At 37.1% G+C, this 27,581-nt stretch overlaps 2 protein-coding genes across 4 annotated transcripts in view; both read left to right on the plus strand.

Moving 5' to 3' along the window:
• The window catches only part of nol11 (nucleolar protein 11), a 39,596-nt gene extending 38,323 nt beyond the window's left edge, over window positions 1–1,273 (plus strand). For both annotated transcript variants that reach the window (XM_052600747.1, XM_052600749.1), the window contains exons 14-18: window positions 94–324; window positions 428–506; window positions 672–764; window positions 865–972; window positions 1,060–1,273. In XM_052600747.1, coding sequence (XP_052456707.1) covers window positions 94–324; window positions 428–506; window positions 672–764; window positions 865–972; window positions 1,060–1,173 — 625 coding nt within the window. In that variant the 3' untranslated portion in view covers window positions 1,174–1,273. The remainder of the gene's footprint in view (window positions 1–93; window positions 325–427; window positions 507–671; window positions 765–864; window positions 973–1,059) is intronic.
• LOC128016241 (uncharacterized) overlaps window positions 1–27,581 on the plus strand; it is a 114,928-nt gene that overhangs the window by 60,961 nt on the left and 26,386 nt on the right. The gene's annotated exons all lie outside the window — the stretch shown is intronic.

Raw genomic sequence — 27,581 nt, forward strand, 5'->3', positions numbered from 1 at the left:
TAATATCATTATCTTTTTTTTTTTTTTTTTTTTTTTTTTTACTTTTGAAAAGAACTGATGTAAAACTTTTTTTAATCCTTTGTCTGACTATAGTACTCCAGACTTGGAGATGGAGGCTGTGAATCTTGACAAAGACAGTGTAATTTTCATGAAAGAGCTGACTCAGGCACACAGTCGATCAGATGAGGAAGGTGGGCAGCTGAACGGCTTCTGCGCCCCAGCACTAGAGAGTGATGCCTCTGATACCCCCAGCAACAAGCTACAAAGAGATCCCTTATCACTGGATATGAGCTGTCCTGTGGGGCTACACAAGGGTGCCCTTCTGTATCCTTTGTCCTTACTGGTATATAGGAAAACTAAGAGAAAAAAAAAACGTATGCCTTTTTGTGTTGTTCTGGTTGCATGTTTCCTTTAACCTGACTGATAGAAATGAGGTTCTGCATACAGCATACAGTGACAGATCCCTGCTGCCACATCTAAAAGATCTCACGGTTCCACAGGTCATTGTGAGTATCTGACACACCAAAACATTTAGCTTATGTTGGGTATACACTTATTTAGTCCCCCAAATTGTGGTACAGAGGTTACTTTGTACCTTTCTAACTTTGTTTGATACAGGACCGATGGGAGAAATATAATCTTTGATCTGTTCTCTCAAATCATTTTTTAAGGTCTTTTTACAGTATCTGAGGTTCCTTTATTTTAAATATTCTCATGATGCCCACAAACAAATTAGAGCTTTACGGACCCCAAGTATTTCTCAGGTCAGTCATCAAACTGAGTGTTTTATTTTAAACTATTTTCGTATTGCATATTGTAAGGTGTTTTTTTTTTTTTTTTTTTTTTTTTTTTTTTTTTTTGTAGATCATAGACTGGGTTTGCTTACTACTAGATTCTCATTTCACCGTCTTGGCTGTGGCACCAGAAGCCAAAAGATTGGTCTTTGATCTTCACAAATTTGTGAGATCACAGGTAGGGCATGTTTCTTATTGTTGATGGAAAATTTAAATTGTGCTTTTTATTTTATATTCATTTTAAATTTCTTGCAACCCTTTTCAGGTAAAACTGTATGCTGAACTGGGCAAAATTGAGGGAAGTCTTCAAGTGCTTAAAAATTCCAAACAGTCTGAAGATTTTGGCATGTACGCCATACAAGTAATTGAGCTCTTTTAGATTACTTTCACATTTTTAAAAAAATGTGCCCTGTTTTCTGCCTGTTATGAAATGTATCATGAAATTACTGAAATAAAACTTTGCAGTGTATCATGGACAATGTGTTTTATTCTTGTCTTTACAAACTAGGGCTGCAACAAATGATTATTTTGATGATAAATTAATCTAAAGATTATTAAAACCATTAATCCACTTATCAAATATAATTTCACTGATTAAAGCTGCAGTCCATAACTTTTTTTTGGTTAAAAATGATCCGAAATAAATTTGAAAGTATAACCAGCCAATGTTCCAAAAGTCGAATGGTATGACAATTAGAGATTACATTATAGAAATTAAAATATAAATAAAATGCTAATTCAAGATTTCTTTTTTTTTGTCACACACATGGTTAGATGGAGAGCATATGACCAGCAGTGGAATGTAAATCAGGTCCGCTCCATGGACAGTGCAATAAGTGTAGTCATGTAGATGTTAAGAGGCTGGTTTTGAGTTTAAGAGCCTGATGGCCTGGGGGAAGAAGCTCCTAAGTCTCTCAGTTTTTGACATCAAGCTACGGAAGAGCTTGCTTACCAGATGGCAGCATAATGAAAAGTTACTAAGGTGATTTGTGTCCTTAATTATTTTAACAGCTCTGCTTTTGCAGTGTTTGAGGTAGATGTCCTGCAGAGAGGGGATAGCAGACCCTGAGATCAGCTCAGCTGAGTCCCTTTCTATGGCCCCTGAATAGAACGTTTTCAGGATTGCTGGTGAGACCCAGAATTTTCTCAGCTGACGCAGATGGTACAGTCTTTGCCTGGATTTTTTAACCTGAGTTTGAATGTGGGTAGACCAGGTCCTCTGAGATGTTTACACAAAGGTACTTGAAGCTGCTCACTCTGTCCACAGGGGTTACGCTGATCAGTGTAAGGCTGCTGCTGCTGTCTCTTCATGAAGTCCACAGTCATCTCTTTAGTTTTACTCATTCATAGAGAGATGATTGTCCTGCCACCATGATGTGAGTTTCTCGATCCTTATCCAGGTATGCAGCTTCACTGTTGTTGGAAATGAGGCCCAGAACCACAGTATCATCAGCAAATTTTATAATGGATGTGGACCTGTGGGAAGGCACACGGTCATGTGTTTATAGAGAGTAGCGCAGGGGACCCAGCCCTGTGGGGCTCCTATGTTCAGGGTGATTGAGTTGGAGGTGTACTGGCCTACTTTAACCAACTTTTTTTACTCCACTAACGTTTTGTTTCCTAATTAAAACTTTTAATTAAAACATTTACTTTGACACATTTCCCCAAGTATATTCGTTACTTACTGCAAAATAGTCAGAAGAATGCAGGAAAGCAGGTTTGACGAAACGGTGGTCTGGCGTTTGCAAGTCAGACACCTCACCTCTCCAAGATATTTTGAAGGACCTATCTGATAGGTAAAACTCAAACCACTGGAGTGCGGTTTCTAATATGACCTTTGCCAGGAGGGTTGACCGGAGTATCTGGTGGTTAAAACATGTCAAAAGCAGCGGACCAATCAAGCAAGATAAGTATTGAAGATTTGGATTCCGTTTTTGCCAGTCTTAGGGCTTCAACAACTGTCTCGTTGAATGTCTACTTGTGAAGCCAGATTGGTTGCTGTCAAGGAGGAGGTTCTGTGTGAGAAAGGCAGATTTGGTTGAACACCGCTCGTACAATTATTACATTTAATTTGTACAAATATATTTGGCACACAAAATGAGATGACACAGAAACACTCTAATTCACCATTTAATTGGCTTTATGAAAAAGTAACTGAATGACATCTTTCTGCCTAACATCTCCTTTTGTATGTCATATGGATAACAAAAAAGTTGTCTTGAAAAAAACCTAGCCAGAAAGTTTGTAGTTTTAGAAGATTAAATGTTGAGGGTTTTCAGTTTTAACTAATTTGAAGTAGTTTTAATCCAATTGAAGTCAGTAAAATCAATCAGAAAAAAAGTTAAATAGACCGATTAATAGATAAGAAATGGTAAACTAGCATGTTGCTACCATGATTAACAAGTGACTAGCATGTCGCTATCATGCTCGAAGCATGATTAACAAGTACGATTATGTTGGAGCTGCCAAGATGGCCGCGTGAAATGACGCGTTTACCGAGCTCTTCATCACGAAAGTTAAATAAGTAAGCCCAATTAGTTTAAAATTCTATTCCATCTTTTATAGTGATCTTTATATCACCTGGGAATGGCTGAAAGGAAAAGAAATCGAAATCTGAATGCTGTGTTGAACGAGATGTCTGCTGATAAAGTGCTACTTAACAGTGATCACGATTACAGTCAGTGTTGTACTGAAGGAAGAGATTTGGAAATGATGATATTGGATGAGAAGGAATTCCCAGCATTACCGGTAACCCCGAGTGAACCTGCGGCGAAAAAGAAAACTACTAAATCCGTTAAGGATACTGATTCTGACATCATTGGCACGTTGTCTCGACTTATCAACGAAAGATCTGATAGCATCGAAAAATTGGTGAGCGGCAACACAGAGAGAATTGATGAGCTGAACAAAAAGATTGACATTGCTTTTGCCGATATCAAAGAGATCGAAGTCAAGATATGTAAAGTGGAGAGCCGTGTGTTAGAACTGGAACAGCCCGTCAAAATACTTGAACGGAGGATGGATGAGTTTGAATCATATTCGAGACGGTGGAACTTGAGATTGTACGGTGTCCCGGAGAATAAGGATGAAAACGTGCGTTTGCAGACCATAAAGATATGTCAATCCATCTTGCCAGAAGAGTCATCGCGGCTGTCCGAAGTAATTGATATCGCACATCGGCTGGGTCAAAAAAGCACAACCGATTCCCGTCCACGGCCTATCATCCTTCAGTTCACTTCACGTATGCTGAGAAATGAAGTGTGGAAGCGAGCTAAGACCTCTACATATCTCAAATCTAATGGATTTCTCTTCAAGGAGGACTTCTCTAAAGGTGATCGAGAGAGGCGCTCCAAGCTCTGGCCGTTCGTGAAGCAGGCGCGGGATGCGGGGAAAACGGCTTTCTTCGCCGGAGCTCGAGCATTTATTCAGGGAGAAGGTGAAATCAAGTTATGAATCTCTCTGGATGTTGCTATTTTTCTTTTCCAGAGCAGGTGCTCGTTCTCTGGGTTTTTTCCTCATTTTGTTTTTTCTTTCGTATTTAGTGATTTAGATTCCAGACTGTTCAAACTGTTACTGCAGTTTTAAGCTGCTGGTTGCATCTTTTTGAGTTTACAACACGATCTATCCAAAGAACTTGTGTGGGCTCGAACTTTACTGTTTCACGTGATGTGGCTCGGGCAAACTACGTGCATCGTTCTCGTTTACACTTTACACTCTAATCTGTTCCATATTTTTTGTGTTATTTTGTTATATGTCGTTGTCTGTAGTTTCACTTAATACTAGGGGATTAAGAGAAAATGTTAAAAGGAAAGCTTTATTTTTATTCGCAAAACAGTTCAAAACTGATTTTGTTTTCTTTCAAAGAAACACATTCTGTAGGTAATGATGTGAAATTCTGGAGGTCGCAATGGAATAATGACTTATGGTTTGCTCATGGCTCTGAGAGGTCTGCAGGGGTCGCTACGTTAAAGAACACTTTTTCTGGAAATGTTCTGGAGGTTTTTTCAGATCACTTTGGGCACTTTCTTTGTTTACTTTTAAGTTGGAATAATTCAGTATTTATTTTGGTTAACATTTATGGATATAACCTTAACACTGAAAACACTAAACTTTTTGAATCTTTAGAGGAAAGAATTCTACTCTGGTTTCGTAAACACCCACAGGCATTTTTATTGATTGGTGGGGATTTTAATATTACTATAAATGACTTGGTTGATAGATGGCCCCCAAAGCAGCCATGTTCGTCCAGTGTTACTTTGAAGACTTTTATGCAAAAATATAATCTGATTGATGCATGGAGGGAATTATATCCTAATAAGTGCTCTTACACTTGGAGTAACAAAAACGGCACAAGGCAGTCCCGCATAGATTTCTTTTTGGTTTCTAGGAGCATTTTAATAGAGAATATGTCAGTAAACATAATAATTACTCCCTTAACAGATCACAAGGCAATTTCTATAAATATTAGATCTTCTTCTTTTCTAACTCCATGCCGTACTTCTTTTTGGAAGATGAATATTTCTCATCTAAGGCATGAGGCAGTTAAATCGGAACTTACAAAATTAATTTCCTTTCACTGGGATCTGGCACAAAAGGAAGGTTCTTTCAGTAGGTATTGGGAACTTCTAAAATATGAAGTTGGTAAATATTTAAGGTCTTATGGGAGTTTTCTTTCTAAGCTTAACAGAATCTTGGAGGAACAAGTTGTTTCTGATATTACCTGTCTTTCTATGGTTTCGCCTGATAGACTTTTACCTGAGGAAAAAATTAAACTAGGTGATTTACAGAATAAATTGGATGAGATATACAAACGTAAAACAGAAGGTGCATTTGTCAGGTCTAGAATTAAATGGTTAGAACAGGGGGAACAAAACTCCTCCTACTTCTTTAACCTTGAAAGACAGCGAGGTAAACGTAATACAATTCACCACCTTAATATTAATGGTACTGTTACTAATGACCCAAAAGCTATCTCTCTTTTTTGCTATAATTTTTATGCCAATCTTTATAGATCTAACTATTGTTCTGATTCTGCTACGTCTCTTCTTAACTCTCTTAAAAATACTAATACAATTAGTGATCTGGAGAAAGAATGCTGTGATAAAAATCTGGTTTTAGATGAAGTAATAGATGCTATCAAACTTCTTAAATGTAACAAATCACCTGGCTGTGATGGCATTGCATCAGAATTTTATAAACAATTCTCAGATATTCTTGCCCCTTTTCTTTTAAATGTCTTTACTGAGAGTATCAAAAATCATGAACTCCCTCCTAGTCTATCTCAAGGAATAATAAACCTCATACCTAAACCAAAAAAAGACTTACTTCTGATTGAAAACTGGCGCCCAATAAGTTTATTAAATAACGATTATAAAATTCTGGCTATTATACTGTCTAAAAGAATTAAAAATGTTTTAAATTCTATAATAGATGAGACGCAATCTGGTTTTCTTAACAATAGACACATTTCAAATAATATACGTTTAGTTCTTGATATTATAGATTACTCTAATATGATTAGTGATGATAGCTTTCTTCTATTTCTGGATTTCTACAAAGCGTTCGACACACTGGAACATCATTTTATTTTTCAGTGTCTTGAAAAGTTTGGCTTTGGAACATTTTTTTGTAGTGCCATTAAAACTTTATATATGAACGGTAGTAGTTCAGTTATTTTAAAAAATGGAACAACTCGTCGTTTTGAATTACTGAGGGGCATTCGGCAGGGATGTCCTATTTCCCCCTACCTTTTTCTTCTTGCTGCTCAGATTCTTTGTTCTCATATAAAAGCCAGCAGTTTAAAAGGGGTGACTATTGCTGAAAGACAGGTCATTATCAGCCAGCTCGCTGACGACACAACCCTTTTTCTTAAAGATGAAAGTCAGATTTCACTTGCAATAAATATTATTGATTCATTCTCTAAAGCCTCAGGTTTATACTTAAATATTAAGAAATGTGAACTTTTTGCTATTAAAGACTGTAATGAATCATCTGTCCAGAATATCCCAGTAAAAGAAAGAATTTGTTATCTAGGTGTTTTAATTACTAAGGATCCAAAAGAAAGATGTAATCTTAATTACCAACCTCTTATTGATAAAACAGAGAAAAGATTTAACCAATGGCTACAAAGGGACCTGTCCTTAAAAGGTAGGGTACTTCTCACAAAAGCTGAAGGTCTTTCAAGGCTTATTTATGTTGCTCAGTCTGTTCCTATGGACCCAAAATTAGGTACTCGTGTTGACAAGCTCCTCTTTAATTTTGTATGGAAGCGATCAATACACTATATAAGGAAATCTGTTGTGATGAACACATATGATAAAGGGGGTCTTAATTTTTTGGATTTCTGTACTTTAAGTTACACCCTCAAGATTAATTGGCTTAAACAATTTAGAAAGAAGCCAGGATCTATATGGAACTTCATTTCCAATTATATTTTCTCTCAGTTTGGTGGCCTTGAATTTCTTCTAATGTGTAACTATAAAATCGATAAACTACCAGCTGCATTATCTGATTTTCATAGGCAAGTTCTCTTGGCTTGGTCACTAATATTCAAGCACAACTTTTCACCTCATAGATCTTTCATTTGGAATAACTGTAATGTTTTATACAAGAATAAGTCCATATTTTTTCAGAGTTGGTTTGATAAAAACATACTGTTGATCAGTCAGTTGATGAACTCTCAAGGGTTGTTATTGTCATATAAAGAGTTTTTAGATTACTTTCAATTTCCTGTTTCTCCAAGAGAATTTTCCATACACTCAAAAAAATGATTTTTGCTCTTTGTTCAATTTAATTAATTAAAATGAGCACATACAACATAACTCTTTGTAAAAATGGTGTCAACTTAATTATATTTAACAGAAACAATGTAATTTTCAAAAAATTAGGTTTACAAATTTTTTTTTAATTGAGTCAACAAGAATATTTTTTGTTCGTTTTAACCGGATGCACGTCATCAACGGAAACGGATGCAGATGGATTGCTCAGCAGCAAATATGTGAGTTGGGTAAGTGGCCTTTTTTTTTCTTATCTATCACCGTCCATCTAATTTTATTTATTTAACAAACTAATTAAAATATGCTTTCTTAATATCTTGTTGCATACCAGAAAGTTATTTTTCTATAAGCACTGTGTGAATATAGCTCTTAAGTGTGTCGTTTGTAGCTGATGTTAGGTTTCTGGATTCAGCACGTGGTGCAGACTTTCTTTTTTTACTAAAAGTATCAAATAATGTTTAAATGAAGAATCGCGGAACAAGAGAGAACAGAAAACCCTTCAGTACCATGAATTAATGTATAAAACCAGGGCCATAAGACACGCCCGATAATTAGAAATTGGCAAATTGTCCCCTAGGATTTTTAATTCTTACTCTGCATTCAGCTGTTGTTAGGGTGACAAAGTTTCAAATGTATATTTTAGGTCTTCCTGATCTATATTTAATTTATTGCTCGTCATTGTTAAAACGATTGAGATGCCAATCAAAGCGCACAGCAGCCAATCCAAGGCTTTAGATTAGTCACGCTTGTTAAGTTCACGTGCTCGTGACTGAATTCACCGCGTTCACGGAGTCTCTCGTCTTAAACAACAAATAGTGTTTTAGCGACGTAAGTATTACATTTCGCTGCTTCAGTAATTGTAAGTGGAGTTTTTGCATTTCTTCTGCTAGCTAGATTATGATCATGGACCGACATTATGTCTGTGTAGTCAGCTAATAACGTTTTGTTTCTCCAAGCGCTTGTATGTGTAAGTTAATGTTATTCTGTTACTTGCGATTAATATATCAAGAGGAATAATCGAAAATGATTTCTGTCATAAATAAGTTGTCACCCTGACCGTGTACTAAATATTTTGTTTTCTTTGTAGCATTTTAACCTTTTTTTGTCTTTGCTGAATTGCCCATAAACAAGACCTTTGTAACTTATGTCTTCAGATAAATGATGAATTTCATCGGATCACAACCCTTCCTTTACACTCCAATATTCATGTCCAAACTGGATCTGTTCTCTGATGATCTGCTAAAAGTGTTTACCAAAAAGGGTGGAGTGTTTAGAAAAAAGATTCAAGATGTGATGCTGCCAATGTCTCAGGTAGTATTTTTTTTTTTTTTTTTTCAGTTTTTTTATATATTGCTTTTTAATACAAGCTATTGATATAGTGCTCTGTAATGCATAATGGCTCAGAGATGTGTATTGGAGGGTGTCATGTATGAATATCAGAAACTTGAAAAAATGTTTTGTCTGTTTTCTTACAATGCCACCATGGAGACCAAGCAAGAGTGCATTCTCAAGGGGCTATGCATCTACCTGAATGAAGATGAATATGATGGAGTATTTGGTGAGTTCTTTTTCGTTACAAACAGTTATCACAAGTAATAACAAACTTGACCTTGCAAAAGACGTGACATGAACTGCGCCTAAAATTTTTTCAATTTAAAAGCAGAGACACTTTCGTGTATGTGTGTGTGTATATATATATATATATATATATACACACACATACATACATTTGTATGTTTAAATATCAAAAGACATTCCCCATCAAAACTGCTGATGGGTAAAGAGTTAATGTACATTTTTTAATTTTAAAATATTGAGTAAATTGTAAAGCTCAGATATGAATTAAATGACTGATGTTAACTTCTCTTTAAACCTTTGTACTCCACACAGCCACTGGTTTAGGTTTACGTGATATCATCCTGTTTGATAAGCACAGTTCTTGATAGTCAATTCGATTCACCTTTATTTATATAGCACTCTACACAATACACATTGTCAAAGCAGCATAATTAAACAGGAAAATAGTTTGTCGGTAATGCAAGAGGACAATAACAAACAGACAGTTTTTGTTTTGTTTTTTAAGAAAAAGTCAGTTCATTGATTATTCAGTGATGTCATCATCCAGTTCAACTCTCTTCCAATAGTGTCTATGCAATCAGTCAAGCATCCCCATTCGCCAAAGGTGGCAGTGGCAAGGAACCAAAACTTAAAGGGATGGTTCACTTTCAAATTAAATTTTGGTATGTTTTAGTTTACCTCAAGGACTTCCAAGATGTAGGTGTCTTTGTTTCTGCAGTATTTCCCATTTTTATATTTTTAGGTCAAACTGTTCTTGTCTGTGACCAATATAATGGAGGTCTATGGTCACCACCTCAAACAGCATACACAGAGAAGTCCAAATTAAACAATTCCCCACCGTAAGTACACATTGATGACCGAAGACACGAAACGAGCGGTTTGTGTAAGAAAACAAACAGTATTTATATAGTTTTTACCTTTTGTACACAACCACGTCCAACTGATGTGAGGGCGCGAGTGCTTCCTGTTGTGTGACGTGTGCACGCTCTGGCTTAGTCTGCACAAGCGCGGAAAGCACACTCATTGTTTACACTTACTGTTTATGGTTTACACAGAGATTTCCTTACACTGTGAAGATTTAAACATTTATACGTACAGGAAATTGCAAGATGATTTCAATACATCAACAGACAACGTTGAATTTGTCACAGCCATATTTGAACCAGAATACACAGATAAAGTACTCAGGAGCGATCATGGAAGCATCCGCTATGGCAGCACGTCTTCAAGCCTCGGAGACCGAGATCTCTTAAAAATTGGTGGTGTTTTAGTAGCAAGTGTTGAGAGATGCCGACAGAAGTGGACAAGGACATTGACAGTATTGCATCACACACCTGCCTGACTGATGATCCTTGGTTTTCTCCGCTGTTGAGCCGCAGCGTTTTGCACATTGTGTTTAGTATGCCACGTATAAACTGGAGGCGACGTCCAATGCCAGAGGGACCCAATGGCACACTGTCAATAGAGTGAGTAATGTGTTGTTTATTATAATTGCAACGATTATAGGGTGCATAATAAACAAATTAATAATTACAGTTACTGCATTATATTTCAGACAATGCAGATTGGTGGTGTATTGTGTGGTAAACCGTAAACAAGTGATGTACACGCGCGCGTGCACTCAGATCAGTTGGACATGGTTGTGTACAGGAGACAAAACCAAAATAGATAGTTCATTTTCTTACACAAACCGTTTGTTTCATGTCTTCAATGTGTACTTACGGTGGGGAATTGTTTAATTTGGACTTCTCTGTGCATGCTCTTTGAGGTGGTGACCATAGACCTCCATTATATTGGTCACAGACAAGAACAGTTTGACCTAAAAATATCAAAATGTAAACTACTATGGAAACAAAAAACACCTACATCTTGGATGCCCTTGAGGTAAGCTAAAACATACCTAAATTTAATTTGAAAGTGAACTATCCCTTTAATTAGTGACAGAAATGGAAAATAAACTTTGGGAGAAACTTTACTTAATCTGGGTGCCAGTTCTCCTCTGGCCTGATGAAAACAGCAGTTTAATTCCAGGCTTCACGGGGAAGTCGTGGCCTAATGGTTAGAGAGGCGTACTTGCAATCTAAGCATTGTGAGTTCGAGTCCCGGGCCGGCAGGAATTGTGGATGGGGGGAGTGCATGTACAGTTCTCTCTCCACCTTCAATACCACGACTGAGCTGCCCTTGAGCAAGGCTCTGAACCCCCAACTGCTCCCCAGGCGCCGCAGCATAAATGATGACCACTGCTCCGGGTGTGTGTGTGTGTGTGTTCACTGCTGTCTGTGTGCACCTTGGATGGGTTAAAAGCAGAGCATGAATTCTGAGTATGGGTCACCATACTTGGCCGTATGTCACGTCACACTTAAAAAAAAAAAAAAAAAAAAAAAAATATATATATATATATATATATATATATATATATACCTTTAACATACAAAGTAATTACATTCCGTTTGTTCTATAATAAATTTATATATTTTACAAGGCGCTCGTTTAGGTTAATGGCATTGCATCCATGTATGTTGGTTTGAAAATAAAGTGACTAATGATTTTATAGATGAAATTAAAGTACACAAACCTGTATTTTGGCAAAGATTTGCACCAATTTGGTGGTGCCAAGGACTTCGCTGTTCTTAAGAAAATTGAAAAAAAAGCTTGTACTCAGTAACTCAACCGTTTTCAGAGAATGAGGGAAGGGTGTGCTGTCAGCAGTTGTTTTAATTGTGCCCAGTTTTGGTTAAAGATAAGTAATATTGATTTGAAATAAGTATCGGTAGCATTTTATAATAATGGTCCATTAAACTAACTGCATTAGTTAACATGATCTAAGCAAGAACAATCCTTCTACAGCATTTATGAATCTTAGTTGATGTTAATTTCAACATTTACTAATGCATTATTCAAATCAAAAGTTGTGCTTGTTAACATTAGTTAATACACTGTGAATTAGCATGAACTAACAATGAATAACTGTATTTTCATTAAGATTAACAAAGATGAATAAATACAGTAATGTATTGTTCATTGTTTGTTCATGTTACTTAATGAATTAACTAACATTAACTAATGGACATCATTCTAAAGTGTTACCGAAGTATCAATGGCTCTGAGAATATCTGGTATTTTATAAATGTAATTTGTTAATGTCATCTAAATTAATTAAAAATTTTGAACAGTCACTGAGTGATAGAAATTTTAAGGAAGCATAGTTATTCATTGTTGTGATATTGACAAAGGCACTGTATTATTTTACATTATAAAGTGGAACACAGTCTAACAAAGGTGTTGAGTTGGGTTGTGATCTGGTGACCGAACACCATAGCATTGTTTTAAGATGGCTCGTGACTGTATGAATGTGCTGTGGAAGTAGAGTTGTTCACTAAAAATAACTTTTTTTTTTTTTTTTTCAAAGGATGATGACCCTGCAAGAACCGAAGCGGACATAAAGAAGACCTTTTAGGGATTCTGTGATGTAAAGCATGAATTTGCTGATGCAACAGAAGACTCTGAAGATATCTGCATTGTGCTGGAAGATGTGGAGGTGCTTTCTGGTTTAGGTAATGTAGCATTGGCTACAGCCATGCTACTTGGACTAATATACTCTTTAAATCGTACTCATCCACAGGAGATCCATTACACTTTTAAGGTGCTCCAAAAATGATTCTCGAGCTGAACTTGTGTAAATTGTCTGCCAAAGCACAGGCGCAGAAAACAAAACTCTTCACTTAGGTGTGCGGTGTTTGAGGATCCCTTTGTGAATGCTGTGTTTTATTTCCTTGTATGCTCATGTGATTTTGTTGTATCTGAATTTTTGCACGATGAGCAGAGGTGATTACGTCTCTCAATCACATTTAATATCATGTTTAAGAAAACAAAATAAAATAACATTTTGTTATATTCTTATATGCTCATGTTTTATTTGAATTGTCATTTTTGTAACTTAATGAGCATGTTTAATTGCCATATTTGCAGTTTTAAGCAAGAAGACACTCAAGGTTAAATGTGCTCATGTTTTAAATACAGATTTTTACTAAATGGATTGACTTTTAACATATTGACTTTCTTCACAGTAGACTATAGGTATACAGTAAAAAGTTTTTAATGTAATAGAACACAATTATTTCACTTTCATTTGGAAGTAACTGTAGAGTCAAGTTAGATAAGTGTAATGATTTAAATTGTTTCTAGTATGCAGTACAAAAATGTTTGTAGTTGACGTTGCATTGTTAGATATAGTAGACATGACCAAATTGAATGTAGTTAACATGGCATTATTTTATATAGTAGGCATGACAAAATTCAGAGTAGTTAACCTGACACAACTTTCTCTATTAGGCATGGCTAAACTTTATCTAGTAGATTGGACCAATTTTCTTCTTGTTGTCTTGACTAAAATAATTTAAGTTTACACAACAAGATTACAACAAATCATTTCAAACTAATTCGATATTGTTTGGAAAATGTAATTCAATTTCGTGGAAAAGTTTACTCAAATTTTTTTAAGTTCATTCAACAACTTTTTTTTTTGAGTGTAGTTATGGACTCTATACCATCAGGTGTTATTGCTTTACTGAGAGGTACTCACTCTCTGTCTCAGGTCTCTCTTAATTTGGTTGATACCTTTATTGGTAGATTATGTTTTGCCGCTCCATGCAAAAATAATAATAGGATAATTCGTTCAATATTTCAGCAGAATATTGTTACTCTACCAGCTGTAACTGCGTATTGGAATAATGCAATGGGTGATATTTGCTGGAAGAAAGTGTGGTTGCTTCCTCATACGTATCTACTAACTAACAAAATAAAGGAGATTTCCTACAAAATAATTCATAAGTTCTATCCAGCAAAGCATTATATGAAAAAATTCAAAAGTGATATTTCCTCTAACTGCTCTTTTTGTGATGACTCTGTTGAAACTGTTGTTCATCTATTTTGGTACTGTTCATTTACAAAGAAATTTTGGCAAGAAGTTTTAAGCTTCATTAGGAGTCACATTTATAATGAATGTACTCTTTTCTGGAAGAATGTTGTATTGGGTTTTTTTGAGTATGAACAGTCTAAAAGGAAACAGTTTTATGTGATAAATCTGATTTTGCTTCTTGCAAAATTCCACATCCACAGATGCAAATATTCAAATTCAAGACCTCTTTTTCTTGTCTTTATAAAAGAATTTGAGCAATATCTTTTATTAATCCAGTTATCAAAAAACAAAAAAGCTTCTAAAACCTTATCTGTCTGTAACTCCTTTCCTATTTTTAATGCTATGTAAACCTCGATTTTACTATATTTTTTGTTTGTATTGTTTTAATCCCCCTGCTGTTTTATTTGTATAATTTATTTTTTGTTATTATTGTTCATTTTTATGTTGTTGATTTATATTTTTTGTATACTTTTTGTGAACTGTGAGCTGCAATAAAAAAAAAAAAAAAAAAAAAAAAAAAAAAAAGTACGATTATGTTTTCTTTTATGACTACCAATAATTGTGACGCATGTATAACAAAGTAATAGGTCAGCGTTTCGCAGGTTTCCTTACTTCAGGAAGGGGAAACCAGTCTCCTCGTATATCGAAAATCTTTGACACTCGTTTTTAAAATTTTGAATTTTGTACTTCTAATTAGTGAACATTGTTTCGTTTTGATCTCTCCGCTGCATTTCCGAGTGCGTCACTGAGTGGCTCTGCCTGTTTCACAAAATCCGTATGCAGTCCGTGTGCGTTATGTATCTGGTGCTGAAGCAGCCAGACTCATTGTGCTTTCACACAGGAAATGTTTGCAGTCTGCTACTGATCCGCGGCTGTTTAAGCCACAAAACGCACTTGTCCATTATTTTGATATCAAATCATGTAAAAAAAAAAAAAAATCGAAAAGCTTTTTCAGAATTTTGCTACTCTTCCATCACAGTACAGTAACAATCTTTCATAGACATGTTTAAATGCAAATATAAACATATTACTCATGCATTTGACTGCTAGTTTTTTTATAATAAGTTGCTGAAACAAGCTGCTACACATTTAAACACAACACTAGTCTACTTTTCTTGTTAGGCTATCACAAACATTTAAAATGAAAACTCCCCACTAACAGAAACTGTCGACTCGCAAGCCTTTTGCATTTAAATCTTTATTACACGCAATCCAACGGGTCTTAAAGGTCCCGTTTTACACGATTTTTTTTAAGCTTTGATTGTGTTTACAATGTGCAATATAACATGTGTTCATGTTTCGCGTGTAAAAAAAAACACAGTATTTTTCACACAATTCACCTATCTGTATACTGCTGTTTCCACTGTAACAAAAACGGGCTGATGACTTGTTCTATGAAGCCTCTCCTTCAGAAATACATAACGGGTTCTGATTGGGCTAGCGGTACCTGTGCTGTGATTCGACAGCAGCTGCCCTCCTGGTAATGCGATTGGGCTAGAACGCACGTGCTGGAGATGTATTTATAGTAACAGGAGGAGCGTTTTTACTGCGCATGAAAATCGCATTCGTTTTTTTTTTTGCACAGCCCTAACATCTAGTTAACAAAGCTAAACAGCCTTGCCCTTTGTGTAATAAGTTACAGAAACTGTTAAACGCACCAACTTAAATAATAAAATACACTTACAGGTTGTGGTCCATAAACAACGCCTTCTCCAGACAAAGAGGGAACTGCTCCATCTTTCAAGAATAATCTTTGTGCAAATCCAGCATTAAACTGATTGAGATTGAGAAAGTTGTCCTCAGCAAGCTGTCCTCAGCAAAATGAGCTGTACATAGTTTTACATGTGCTTTATTTTCGGGAACCGAGTTAAACATAAATTGTAACCATTAATCTCAAAGTACAGCGTTCCTGGGAAGCCCAAACAAAGATGATTGGACTCAGAGATGAAAAAAACAGCGTTTCAACAACATGGCGACAAACACAAACAGCTCTTCCTTCTCCGTCGGAGGGAGCGCAACAAGGCCACGTCCCCCTGTTTGTGAACTAATGTGGGCGGTGGTTAGTCAAAAAAAAAAAAACGTTTTAGTGACGTTATTACTGCAGGAACTAGAGGGCTGTAGTCCAAACGGGTCATTTTTTGTAGGCGAATTCTGTTAAATCAAACATCTCGCTTGGCATTGAACTTTGAGCTTTAGAATTTTACAGATATTATTTATACTCTAACAACAACATTACACAATAACTAAAGTTTAAAACATGGAATCACAAAGAAGGGGACCTTTAAATAACTTTGTTTTTCTGCCCCTATAAGTGCGCATATATAATGTTGCCTTGTTTCTCTAAAGTTGCTATTTTTCTTGTTTTAAGTCTAGCCAAAACCCATGTGTTGCGTGTGAAACACAGTAGGCTTTAATTAGTATACATTTATTGTGAAATGGCTGCATTTCTGTGTCAATCCATGTTCATTTTTACCGCGAACAATGCGCTGTCACTTTAATTCCGTACATGCAGCACAGCAAAAATAGACTGTACGTAAACGATCGTTGCACTGCTGCAGACGCACCGCTCCTGGAACGCATTGACGGCCCGCAACCGCATGCAGTATATGAACGCTGGAATCCATTAACATGAGTGCGTAAAAAAATACACATTATTGTATCATTATGAAATGTTTTTCTCAAATACACGTTGGACACAATTATTGGCACTCCTATAATTTCTTTATATTCACATTCACAATTTTGAGCACTCCAGTGTGATTATGAACATGAAATTATCCACCCATGGCTTCCTGTTTCACAGAATTATAAATAGATGGGAAAATAAAATTCAAATTCCCTTAATCATCCATCGCAATGAGAGCATCCTGACTAGCTACATCACTAGCCACTTTTCCACTGTCGGACCAGTGTAAGCCAGTGCTTAGCCTATCGGCCCTGTAGCACCGAGGCCAAAATAGTGCTGCGTTTCCACCGTTGGGCCAGAAGCTCTGCTGCGTTTCACTAAAACCTGCCCTTTACACGTCTCTCAGGAACAACGCCATTCAACCCCATCATTTCACCAACAAAGAGAAGTTATCAGAAACTAGCGTGATCAGAAAACGAACACTATAAAAGCGGGCGTTTGCTTGCATGCTTCGTTAAATATTTAAATAAAGCATGATGTTTTAAGTCAATAATAACAATAAGTAATGATCGTAATGAAATAATCAGGATTGAAAATTAGTTACACAGAAATAAGACGTTATGAACATAGTATGCTCTTCAGTCAAGTCTGTTTATTGTTTAGTTTGTTTATTTGAAGTCATAATAGCCTATATAAAAAGAATAATAATTTCTATATTTTTATAAAAGCTACCGAACAAAAACAATTAGGTTATTATATTATGACATAGGCTACACGGAGCTAAACTCGAGATGACAGATAAAATGTTACTAAATAAATACATGATTGTGATAGAGAATAAGAAGCTGACGTCTGATTTCCCCAGCGGTCATATTTACCATGTTTACTATGGTAATGTTATTGCCTATTGGGCGTAGTCTTTTGCATTGGATATAAATATTTCTGCCTTGTATGCTGATTATAATCCACATCAGATCAAGTTATTTCAAACACTTGCTGCTGACTGAAAGTGAGTTTTAAGCTCAGCTTATTTTAATAAGTTTTTAATGCTCGGAAGTGACAGTGGAAACGCGACTGACCCTGACACGCACTAGCATGCCGGCTTTTGGCCCGACAGTGGATATGCGGCTACTGTGTAGTATGGTGTCTGCAACGCGTCCTGCCGGAAGACTCTTTAACATATATATTTTTCCCAATCCCTGACTGCGGGTGTCGCTGTTGGACAGTTTTCTCTACTTCCTGTTGGCCTTCTGTTGCTAATCATAGCTCCGTGTAGCTGTTTTTTTTTCTGTAGAATCTTTCTTACTATCACTCTGTTTTTTAAAGTGATAAAACATAACTTAATTCACACCATATTTCTGATATTATCGATCAATCTTATCAGATTAATTTTGTTTGTTCACTTTTATTTTATATCCGTGAGTGCAGTACACCTGCAAAGCGTTAGCACTCGTTAGCTTGTCATTAGCTTGTCATTAGCATTTTCATTCGAACATATCGCTGTTTTCTTTTCTCCTCTTTCTCGCTACAGTTTTTCACAAGTTCATCAAACAACCGCAGTAAGAATATTTCATCAAGCACGTTTTTCACAAGTTCATCAAACAACCGCAGTAAGAATATTTCATCAAGCACGTTTTTCACAAGTTTATCAAACAACCGCAGTAAGAATATTTCATCAAGCACGGTGAGTAATCGCTTCTGCTGGTATTGTTATACCTCTTTGCCACATGTACAGTTCATCTATCTCTGTCGCAGATGAGGGATTCACATGTGATAAATGCAAGGAAAAAGTTAGGCTGACAGAGAAGACTTCAGAATTAGAGACATGCATCCAAACTTTAATTGAGGACAGTAAGAATGTTAGGGCTCTATACTGCTTTGGATACATCCAACTCAGGGATTCCTGTACATTGTCCAGTTCTGGCAACAGAGCCCCTGCAGCAGGGCAACTGGGTGACAGTGAGGCAGCGTAGTTGTGGGTCAAAACACAGCTCTTCTGTTCCGATCAAAACATTAAACAAGTTCTCCCCACTCAGTGATGCACCCACTGAGAAACCTGATGAAAGTGCTCTAGTTATTTGTGATTCTATTGGGCAGAACGTGAATATAGACATACCAGCCACCATAGTCAAATGTTTACCGGGAGCCTGACATCTTGGCAAATTTAAAAGTGCTGGCTAATGCTAAAGGTAAATACAGTAAGATTGTTATTCATGCCGGCACTAATGATGTTCGACTTTGCCAGTCGGAGATCACTAAAAATAACATTAAAGAGGCCTGTGAACTTGCAAGCACGATGTCAGACACTGTAATATGCTCTGGTCCCCTCCCTGCTTACCGTGGTGACGAAATGCATAGAAGATTTTCATCACTCAATGGCTGGATGTCTAAGTGGTGCCCACAGAATAACATGGGTTTCATAGACAATTGGACAAGCTTTTGGGGCAGACCTGACCTGTTGAAAAGAGATGGTCTTCATCCCTCCTGGGGTGGTGCCACTCTTCTCTCTAGAAATATGGCAAATAGTCTTAGTGTTTATACTTGACTAACTGGGGCCCAGGTCAGGAAGCAGACAGACTGGCTAAACAGAACGTCTGCTAGCTGCCTCACGTCACAGAGGTCAGCTAATTCTCAGCACATAGAGACTCTTTCACCTAGATTTCACACTATAGAGACTGTGTCTGTTCCACGAAGTAGAAAATACAAAAAATGTCCAAACCAAGTTAAGATTTAATTTAACAATTTAATTGAGGTTCAACAAATAAAAAACAGATGCAATATGGATAAACAGACGATAAAGCTTGGCTTATTGAATATCAGATCCCTTTCTACGAAAACACTTTTTGTAAATTATATGATCACTGATCATAATATAGATGTGCTCTGTTTGACAGAAACCTGGCTAAAACCTGATTACATTATTTTAAATGAGTCCACCCCCCAAGATTACTGTTTATAAACATGAGCCGAGTCTAAAAGGCAAAGGGGGAGGTGTTGCTTCAATTTATAACAACGTTTTCAGGATTTCTCAGAGGGCAGGCTTCAAGTATAATAGTTTGAAGTAATGGTGCTTCAAATAACATTATCCAGAGAAACAAATGTTAATGATAAATCCCGTTATGTTTGTACTGGCTACTGTATACAGGCCACCAGGGCACCATACAGACTTTATGAAAGAGTTTTGTGATTTTACATCCGAGTTAGTTCTGGCTGCAGATAAAGTTTTAATAGTTGGTGATTTTAATATCCATGTTGATAATGAAAAAGATGCATTGCGATCAGCATTTATAGACATTCTGAACTCTATTGGGGTTAGAAAACACGTTTCAGGACCTACTCATTGTCGAAATCATACTCTAGATTTAATACTGTCACATGGAATTGATGTTGATAGTGCTGAAATTATGCAGCCAAGTGATGATATCTCAGATCATTATTTAGTTTTGTGCAAACTTCATATAGCCAAAATTGTAAATTCTACTTCTTGTTACAAGTATGGTAGAAACATCACTTCTACCACAAAAGATTGCTTTTTGAATTATCTTCCTGATTTATCCAAATTCCTTAGCATATCCAAAACCTCAGAACAACTTGATGTAACAAAAACTATGGACTCTCTCTTTTCTAGCACTTTAAATACAGTTGGTCCTTTACGCTTAAGGAAGGTTAAAGAGCCACACAGATGGGAAATCAAAAATTACCTGTATTACAGTGTATGATGTAGCTGTCTATCAGTGTAAACAAACTTTTGATTTCTAATTTTTTGCCCACCTCTACGTACATCACTAGAACACTTTGCATAATAATCTCTGCCTACCGTCTTGGGAGAAACGGAACTCTGACCTAACCCCCCCCCCCCCCCACACACACACACACACACAGACGCTCTGGTTGGTGTGATAGCGTCATGTCGAGGAGACCGTGTGTTTTTAATTGTAAAGGCAAGTTTGTTTTATTTTCACTGCCAAAGAATGAAGATCAGAAGAACCAATGGCTAAAATTCATTTTTACCACAATACCAGAGCAGTACAACAAGTTCAAGGTGGGATTTTCAAAGCGTTTGGCCATAAAAGAGGGTTCATTACCAACTTTATTTAGACCAACGAGCATCTCCGAATCACAACGCGAAGTATGATTATGAAGTTATGTGTTTGTTTTCTCCCGAGCGTCTTATCAGTATGTGTGCTGTCTGCAGCCTGTCTGCGCTGATCTTCATTTACAAAAACATCATTAAAATGAAGTGTAACTACGTGAATACTCAACGAAGAGACATGAGAGAGATATCTATAGAAAGCTTGACATTTCTACTTTAAAACTAAACAAGTGCTGCCGAGAACAGATATTCTGTGATAAAGTAATCCATATGAAAACAACGCGATGTCTGTTTTTCATGTCTCCCTTCGTTGTACCTAATGTGACCACACCCCCGCGCTGAACGCGCTATTCAGATTCAAACTGAAGCGCGCGGTTTGAATACGCACACAGAAGAAAAAGCAGTGAGACTGTTCAAGTTTTTTATTTTACGGTTTGCTTCGCGGTGAGAGGAATAAGACATAATTCACCCCAAACAGATGCTTACACATTGTTTACCGTGAAGTTGTGTGCGGAACAACCAATCAAAACTATGTCAGTTGACCAATCAGAACACAGTATGCAACCGAAAGGTGGGGTTTAAGGAAACTGAATCTTTTGAACAGCTTCGCGCGAACCGTTTGGGGATCTCTGAGAATTGAGGTAATTTTAAAATGATATTTTGACAAAATGACAATGTTTTTTAACCTTGGATGGATTTAAACCTAATGTACAGGACTTATAAACAGTGATAGGAAGCTTAGAATTTTCATCTTACTGGCTCTTTAAGGAAAACAGTTTGACACCATGGTATAATGAGCATACTTGCACCCTAAAAGGAGCAGCCCGAAAAATGGAGCGCAGCTGGAGGAAAACAAAACAAAACTACAGGTATTTTGTATTGCTTGGCGGGAAAGTAACCTATCCTACAGAAAAGCATTAAAAGCTACTAGATCCGATTACTTTTCTTTTAGAAGAAAACAAACATAACCCCAGGTATTTATTCAATACAGTGGCTAAATTAACGAAAAATAAAGCCTCAACAAGTGTTGACATTTCCCAACACCACAGCAGTAATGACTTTAAGAACTACTTCTAAAATCGATACTATTAGAGATAAAATTGCAACCATTCAGCCGTCAAGCTACAGTATCGCAAAAAAAAGTGTACTATAGACCCCCTGAGGAACAGTTCCACTCATTCTCTACTATAGGAGAGGAAGAATTGTATAAACTTGTTAAATCATCTAAACCAACAACATGTATGTTAGACCCTTTACCATCTAAGCTCCTAAAAGAGGTGCTTCCAAAAGTCATAGATCCTCTTCTGACTATTATTAATTCCTCATTGTCGTTAGGATATGTCCCCAAAACCTTGAAACTGGCTGTTATTAAGCCTCTCATCAAAAAACCACAACTTGACCCCAAAGAACTAGTTATAGACCAATCTCGAATCTCCCTTTCCTGTCCAAGATACTAGAAAAGGTGGTATCCTCACAATTATATTCCTTCTTAGAGAAAAATGGTATATGTGAGGATTTCCAGTCAGGATTTAGACCATATCATAGTACTGAGACTGCTCTCCTTAGTTACAAATGATCTGCTCTTATCATCTGATCGTGGGTGTATCTCTCTATTAGTTTTATTGGATCTTAGTGCTGCGTTTGACACAATTGACCACAACATTATTTTGCATAGACTTGAACACTTGTTGGCATCAGTGGAACTGCATTAGCATGGTTTAAATCATACTTAAATGACCGCCATCAGTTCGTAGCAGTGAATGAAGATGTATCATATCGATTACAAGAGTAGTATGGAGTACCTCAAGGCTCAGTACTAGGGCCGCTACTCTTCAAACTTTGTGTTACCCTTGGGAGATCTCATCAGGGAACATGGTGTTAACTTTCAATGTTATGCAGATGATACACAGCTCTATATTTCTTTGCGGCCCGGTGAAACACACCAATTTGATAAACTAATGGAATGCATAGTCGATATAAAAAACTGGATGACGAGTAATTTCTTACTGCTTAATTCTGAAAAAACAAGTGTTAATTATAGGACTTAAAAACTCTGCTTTTAATAACCTAGAACACTGTCTAAGACTTGATGGTTGCTCTGTCAATTCTTCGTCATCAGTTAGGAACCCAGGTGTGCTATTTGTTCGCAATCTTTCCTTAGATAGCCACGTTTCTAGCATTTGTAAAACTGCATTTTTCCATCTCAAAAATATATCTAAATTACGGCCTATTCTCTCAATGTCAAATGCAGAAATGTTAATCCATGCATTTATGACCTCAAGGTTAGATTATTGTAATGCTTTATTGGGTGGTTGTTCTGCACGCTTTGTAAACAAACTACAGCTAGTCCAAAATGCAGCAGCAAGAGTTCTTACTAGAACCAGGAAGTATGACCATATTAGCCCGGTCCTGTCAACACTGCACTGGCTCCCTATCAAACATCGTATAGATTTTAAAACATTGCTTATTACTGCATCTTTATGAAAACGAACGACCTAGTCACGACTGTTTCCCGAAACCTTGGTACCTATGTCGCAGATCAATAGTTCAAACTACCTTGGTTTGAGCCGTCGTTCTTTTCTTCGATCTAATGGCTGACTGGAGACGAGCACATACCGCCACCTACAGTAATTTGGTTTTATTTTCTCTTTTCTTCGACTCGAATTACGCTTTTGAAATGACGTTACGTAGGAGTCAAGCAATAACAAATCATTCGTTTGTTCTGCAATACATTATACACACACGTTAAAAAAAGTTGAAAGTTAACAATTTGTTCTCTTCTGATCCCAATGTCAATAATTTCACAATTTCAGATAAATACTATTTCTTATGTAATATTGATAGGCTACTTAACCACAATTGAAAAAGATTGGTTTTGAAAAACTGTGATGTACTGTTGTGGATTGCTTTTTTTGCTCAATCTTTGCTATTTATGTATCCTTGCTATTCTGACGTGTTAATGAAAATGACACGAAAACCCCAAATTTCAATGCTTGAAATTGCAGTTATTTTCGAGAAGGTGGTGGAAAATAGTAAAGTCCAGCTATTTTCAAAGCTGAAAAATAGCATTACAAATGCTGACAAAAATAAAATCTGGGCAGAAATCACTCAAAAAAATAAATGATGCTGGCTATGGATATGGACAGAGCCCAGACAAAGTCAGGAATAAGTGGAGGGACTTTGCAAGTTTGACAAAACAGAGGGCTGTGGCACGTAAGAGGGAAGCAAACAAGACTGATGGGGTATCAGTTCAGTTCCTCCTGTCCCTACAGAGGAAGAGATAGTTTTGGCCATCCTGGGGCCTGTTGCAGTGGAAAGATCATTGGAGATATGGATACATGTGCATCAACCAAGCTTTTGCCTTCAAAGTCCAGGCCTCCAACATCAGGCCCTCTCCAGTCTGGCCCTTCAACATTAGGTTTCACATCTTCAGAGGGCAATAAGAAGAAACGCTTTAAATTCAGTTGTTAGCTAGACTGGATTATTATGCTGTTGGAAATTTATGGAGGTGGGTGATGGCCTAATGGGTGGGTGATGGAAGCACACATGATTCTTTTGTGTGGGACAATTCTGCAGTTTGCAGATGGCTGAAGAGGGTGCACGGCTTTGGTGATAGCTGGCTGCTGGAGACATGTCCTCTTCGCCCATAGGTCCTGTCACCTGCAGCATCGAGCTGTTTAAAACATTTGTTAAATCTGACATTAATTTCTGTTAAATATTTGGTTTATTTGCCGATATGTATTAAATGAACACTTAAAAACATAAAAAAACTTTTGCAAACAGTGTATACCGTCTCTCTCCCTCTCTCTATATATGTATTCACACACAAACACATTTGTAGAGAGTATTCTATGTTCTAATTCTGTAAAAACAACAAAATCACTCACTTTATACATTTTTTGTTACTTTACATTCATTTAAAATTTATTTAATTTTAAAAATTAATTTACTATAAAAATACTGTAATTTAAGTGTGTTAACATTTTATATAAGTGAAAACCTCTAACACACTCTTTTACCAATATTGTTATATGAGACATATGTATTTTGGACTGTTTTTAAAGAGCCAGTAAGATGAAAATTCTAAGCTTCGAAGCTGTTCAAAAGATTCAGTTTCCTTAAACCCCACCTTTCGGTTGCATACTGTGTTCTGATTGGTCAACTGACATAGTTTTGATTGGTTGTTCCGCACACAACTTCATGGTAAACAATGCGTAAGCATCTGTTTGTGGTGAATTATGTCTTATTCCTCTCACCGCGAAGCAAACAGTAAAATAAAAAACTTGAACAGTCTCGCTGCTTTTTCTTCTGTGTGTGCGTATTCAAACCGCGCGCTTCAGTTTGAATCTGAATAGCGCGTTCATCGCGGGGTGTGATCACATTAGGTACAACGAAGGGAGACATGAAAAACAGACATCGCGTTGTTTTCATATGGATTACTTTATCACAGAATATCTGTTCTCGGCAGCACTTGTTTAGTTTTAAAGTAGACATGTCAAGCTTTCTATAGATATCTCTCTAATGTCTCTTCGTTGATCATAATCATACTTCGCGTTGTGATTCGGAGATGCTCGTTGGTCTAAATAAAGTTGGTAATGAACCCTCTTTTATGGCCAAACGCTTTGAAAATCCCACCTTGAACTCACCGATATTAGAAAAGCAGTCATCAGTGAAATGTTGTGAACACAACAAGGATTTGTTGTACCGCTCTGGTATTGTGGTAAAAATGAATTTTAGCCATTGGTTCTTCTGATCTTCATTCTTTGGCAGTGAAAATAAAACAAACTTGCCTTTACAATTAAAAACACACGGTCTCCTCGACATGACGCTATCACACCAACCAGAGCGTCTGTGTGGGGGGGTGGGGCAGGTCAGAGTTCCGTTTCTCCCAAGACGGTAGGCGGAGATTATTATGCAAAGTGTTCTAGTGACGTACATAGAGATGGGCAAAAGATTTGAAATCTATAACGACTCGTTTCAGCGATTCAGTGGACTCCTTACTTTAGAAGCCAATAACTTTATAAATGGTTTACTTTTTGGTTTTATTACTTTGCACGTTGCTTACACTGATAGACAGCTACATCATACACTGTAATACAGGTAATTTTTGATTTCCCATCTGTGTGGCTCTTTAAATTAAAATTAAACAAAGATAACTCACTTGACAAACTCACCGTTTCTTCACACAAACGAAACAATGGCTGCGTTCTAATCTGCAAGATTAATGCTTTCAGAGGGCACTTCGAAGGGAGAATAATAGCGAGGGCCACGCTGCCATATAGTTTCAAACTGAATTTGTAATAAAAATAAAAAGGCGATTTATGTGATAAACTTAAACCACAACTTTAAGTCTTTTAAATCAAAAAAGTGGATGGTGAAATCTTTTAAAGGAATAGGGCACAGGGTCGATAACTCTGAACACAGCCCAGGTGCGGCACAATCAGTGACGTCGACACAGCAAACTAACGACGAACTATGCCTCTAACTACAGGTGGAGAGCTGTCGTTCCAACGACACAAGTTTGTGATGCAGTTTGCGAATGTTTGTTTGAACTATGGTTTCGGGAAACACCGAATCATTGAACTACGTTGGTAACGACGGAACTTGCGACCATAGTTGGCTAACGATGCTTTTGGGAAACGCACCCCTGAATGGTTTAGCACCTCAGTGTTTGAATGAGCTCCTTTTACATTATAATCTACGTCCACTATGTTCTCAAAACTCAGGCAATTTGATAATAAATAGAATATCCAAATCAACTGCGGGCGGCAGATCCTTTTCATTTGGCGCCTTAACTCTGGAATAACCTACCTAACATTGTTCGGGAGGCAGACACACTCTTGCAGTTTAAATCTAGATTAAAGACCCATCTCTTTAACCTGGCTTACACATAACATACTAATATGATTTTAATATCCAAATCCATTAAAGGATTTTTAGGCTGCATTAATTAGGTGAACCGGGAACACTTCCCATAACACCCTATGTACTTGCTACATCATTAGAAAAATGGCATCTACGCTACTATTTGTCTGTTTCTCTCTTATTCCGAGGTCACCATAGCCACCAGATCCAGTCGGTATCCAGATCAGAGGGTCACTGCAGTCACCCGGATCCAGTACGTATCCAGACCAGATGGTGGATCAGCACCTAGAAAGGACCTCTACTGCCCTGAAAGACAGCGGAGAGCAGGACAACTAGAGCCCCAGATACAGATCCCCTGTAAAGACCTAGTCTCAGAGGAGCACCAGGACAAGACCACAGGAAACAGATGATTCTTCTGCACAATCTGACTTTGCTGTAGCCTGGAATTGAACTACTGGTTTTGTCTGGTCAGAGGAGAACTGGCTCCCCAACGGAGCCTGGTTTCTCCCAAGGTTTTTGTTTCTCCATTCTGTCACCGATGGAGTTTCAGTTCCTTGCCACTGTCGCCTCTGGCTTGCTTAGTTGGGGTCACTTCATCTACAGTGATATCGTTGACTTGATTGCAAATAAATACACAGACAGTATTTAACTGAACAGAGATGACATCACTCAATTCAGTGATGAGCTGCCATAACTATCATTTTGCATTATTGACACACTGTTTTCCTAATGAATGTTGTTCAGTTGCTTTGACGCAAAGTATTTTGTTTAAAGTGCTATATAAATAAAGGTGACTTGACTTAACACACAGTGAGACCAGCTGAGAAGAAAGTTGGTGTCTCTCTCCCCTCCCTCCAGGACATTGATGGCACCCTTCTCACTCGTAAAGCCCTCTGCATTGCAGGTGATCCCACACACCTGTCACACAGCT

Source organism: Carassius gibelio, chromosome A6 (genome assembly GCF_023724105.1).
Source record: "Carassius gibelio isolate Cgi1373 ecotype wild population from Czech Republic chromosome A6, carGib1.2-hapl.c, whole genome shotgun sequence".
Taxonomy (NCBI): domain Eukaryota; kingdom Metazoa; phylum Chordata; class Actinopteri; order Cypriniformes; family Cyprinidae; genus Carassius; species Carassius gibelio.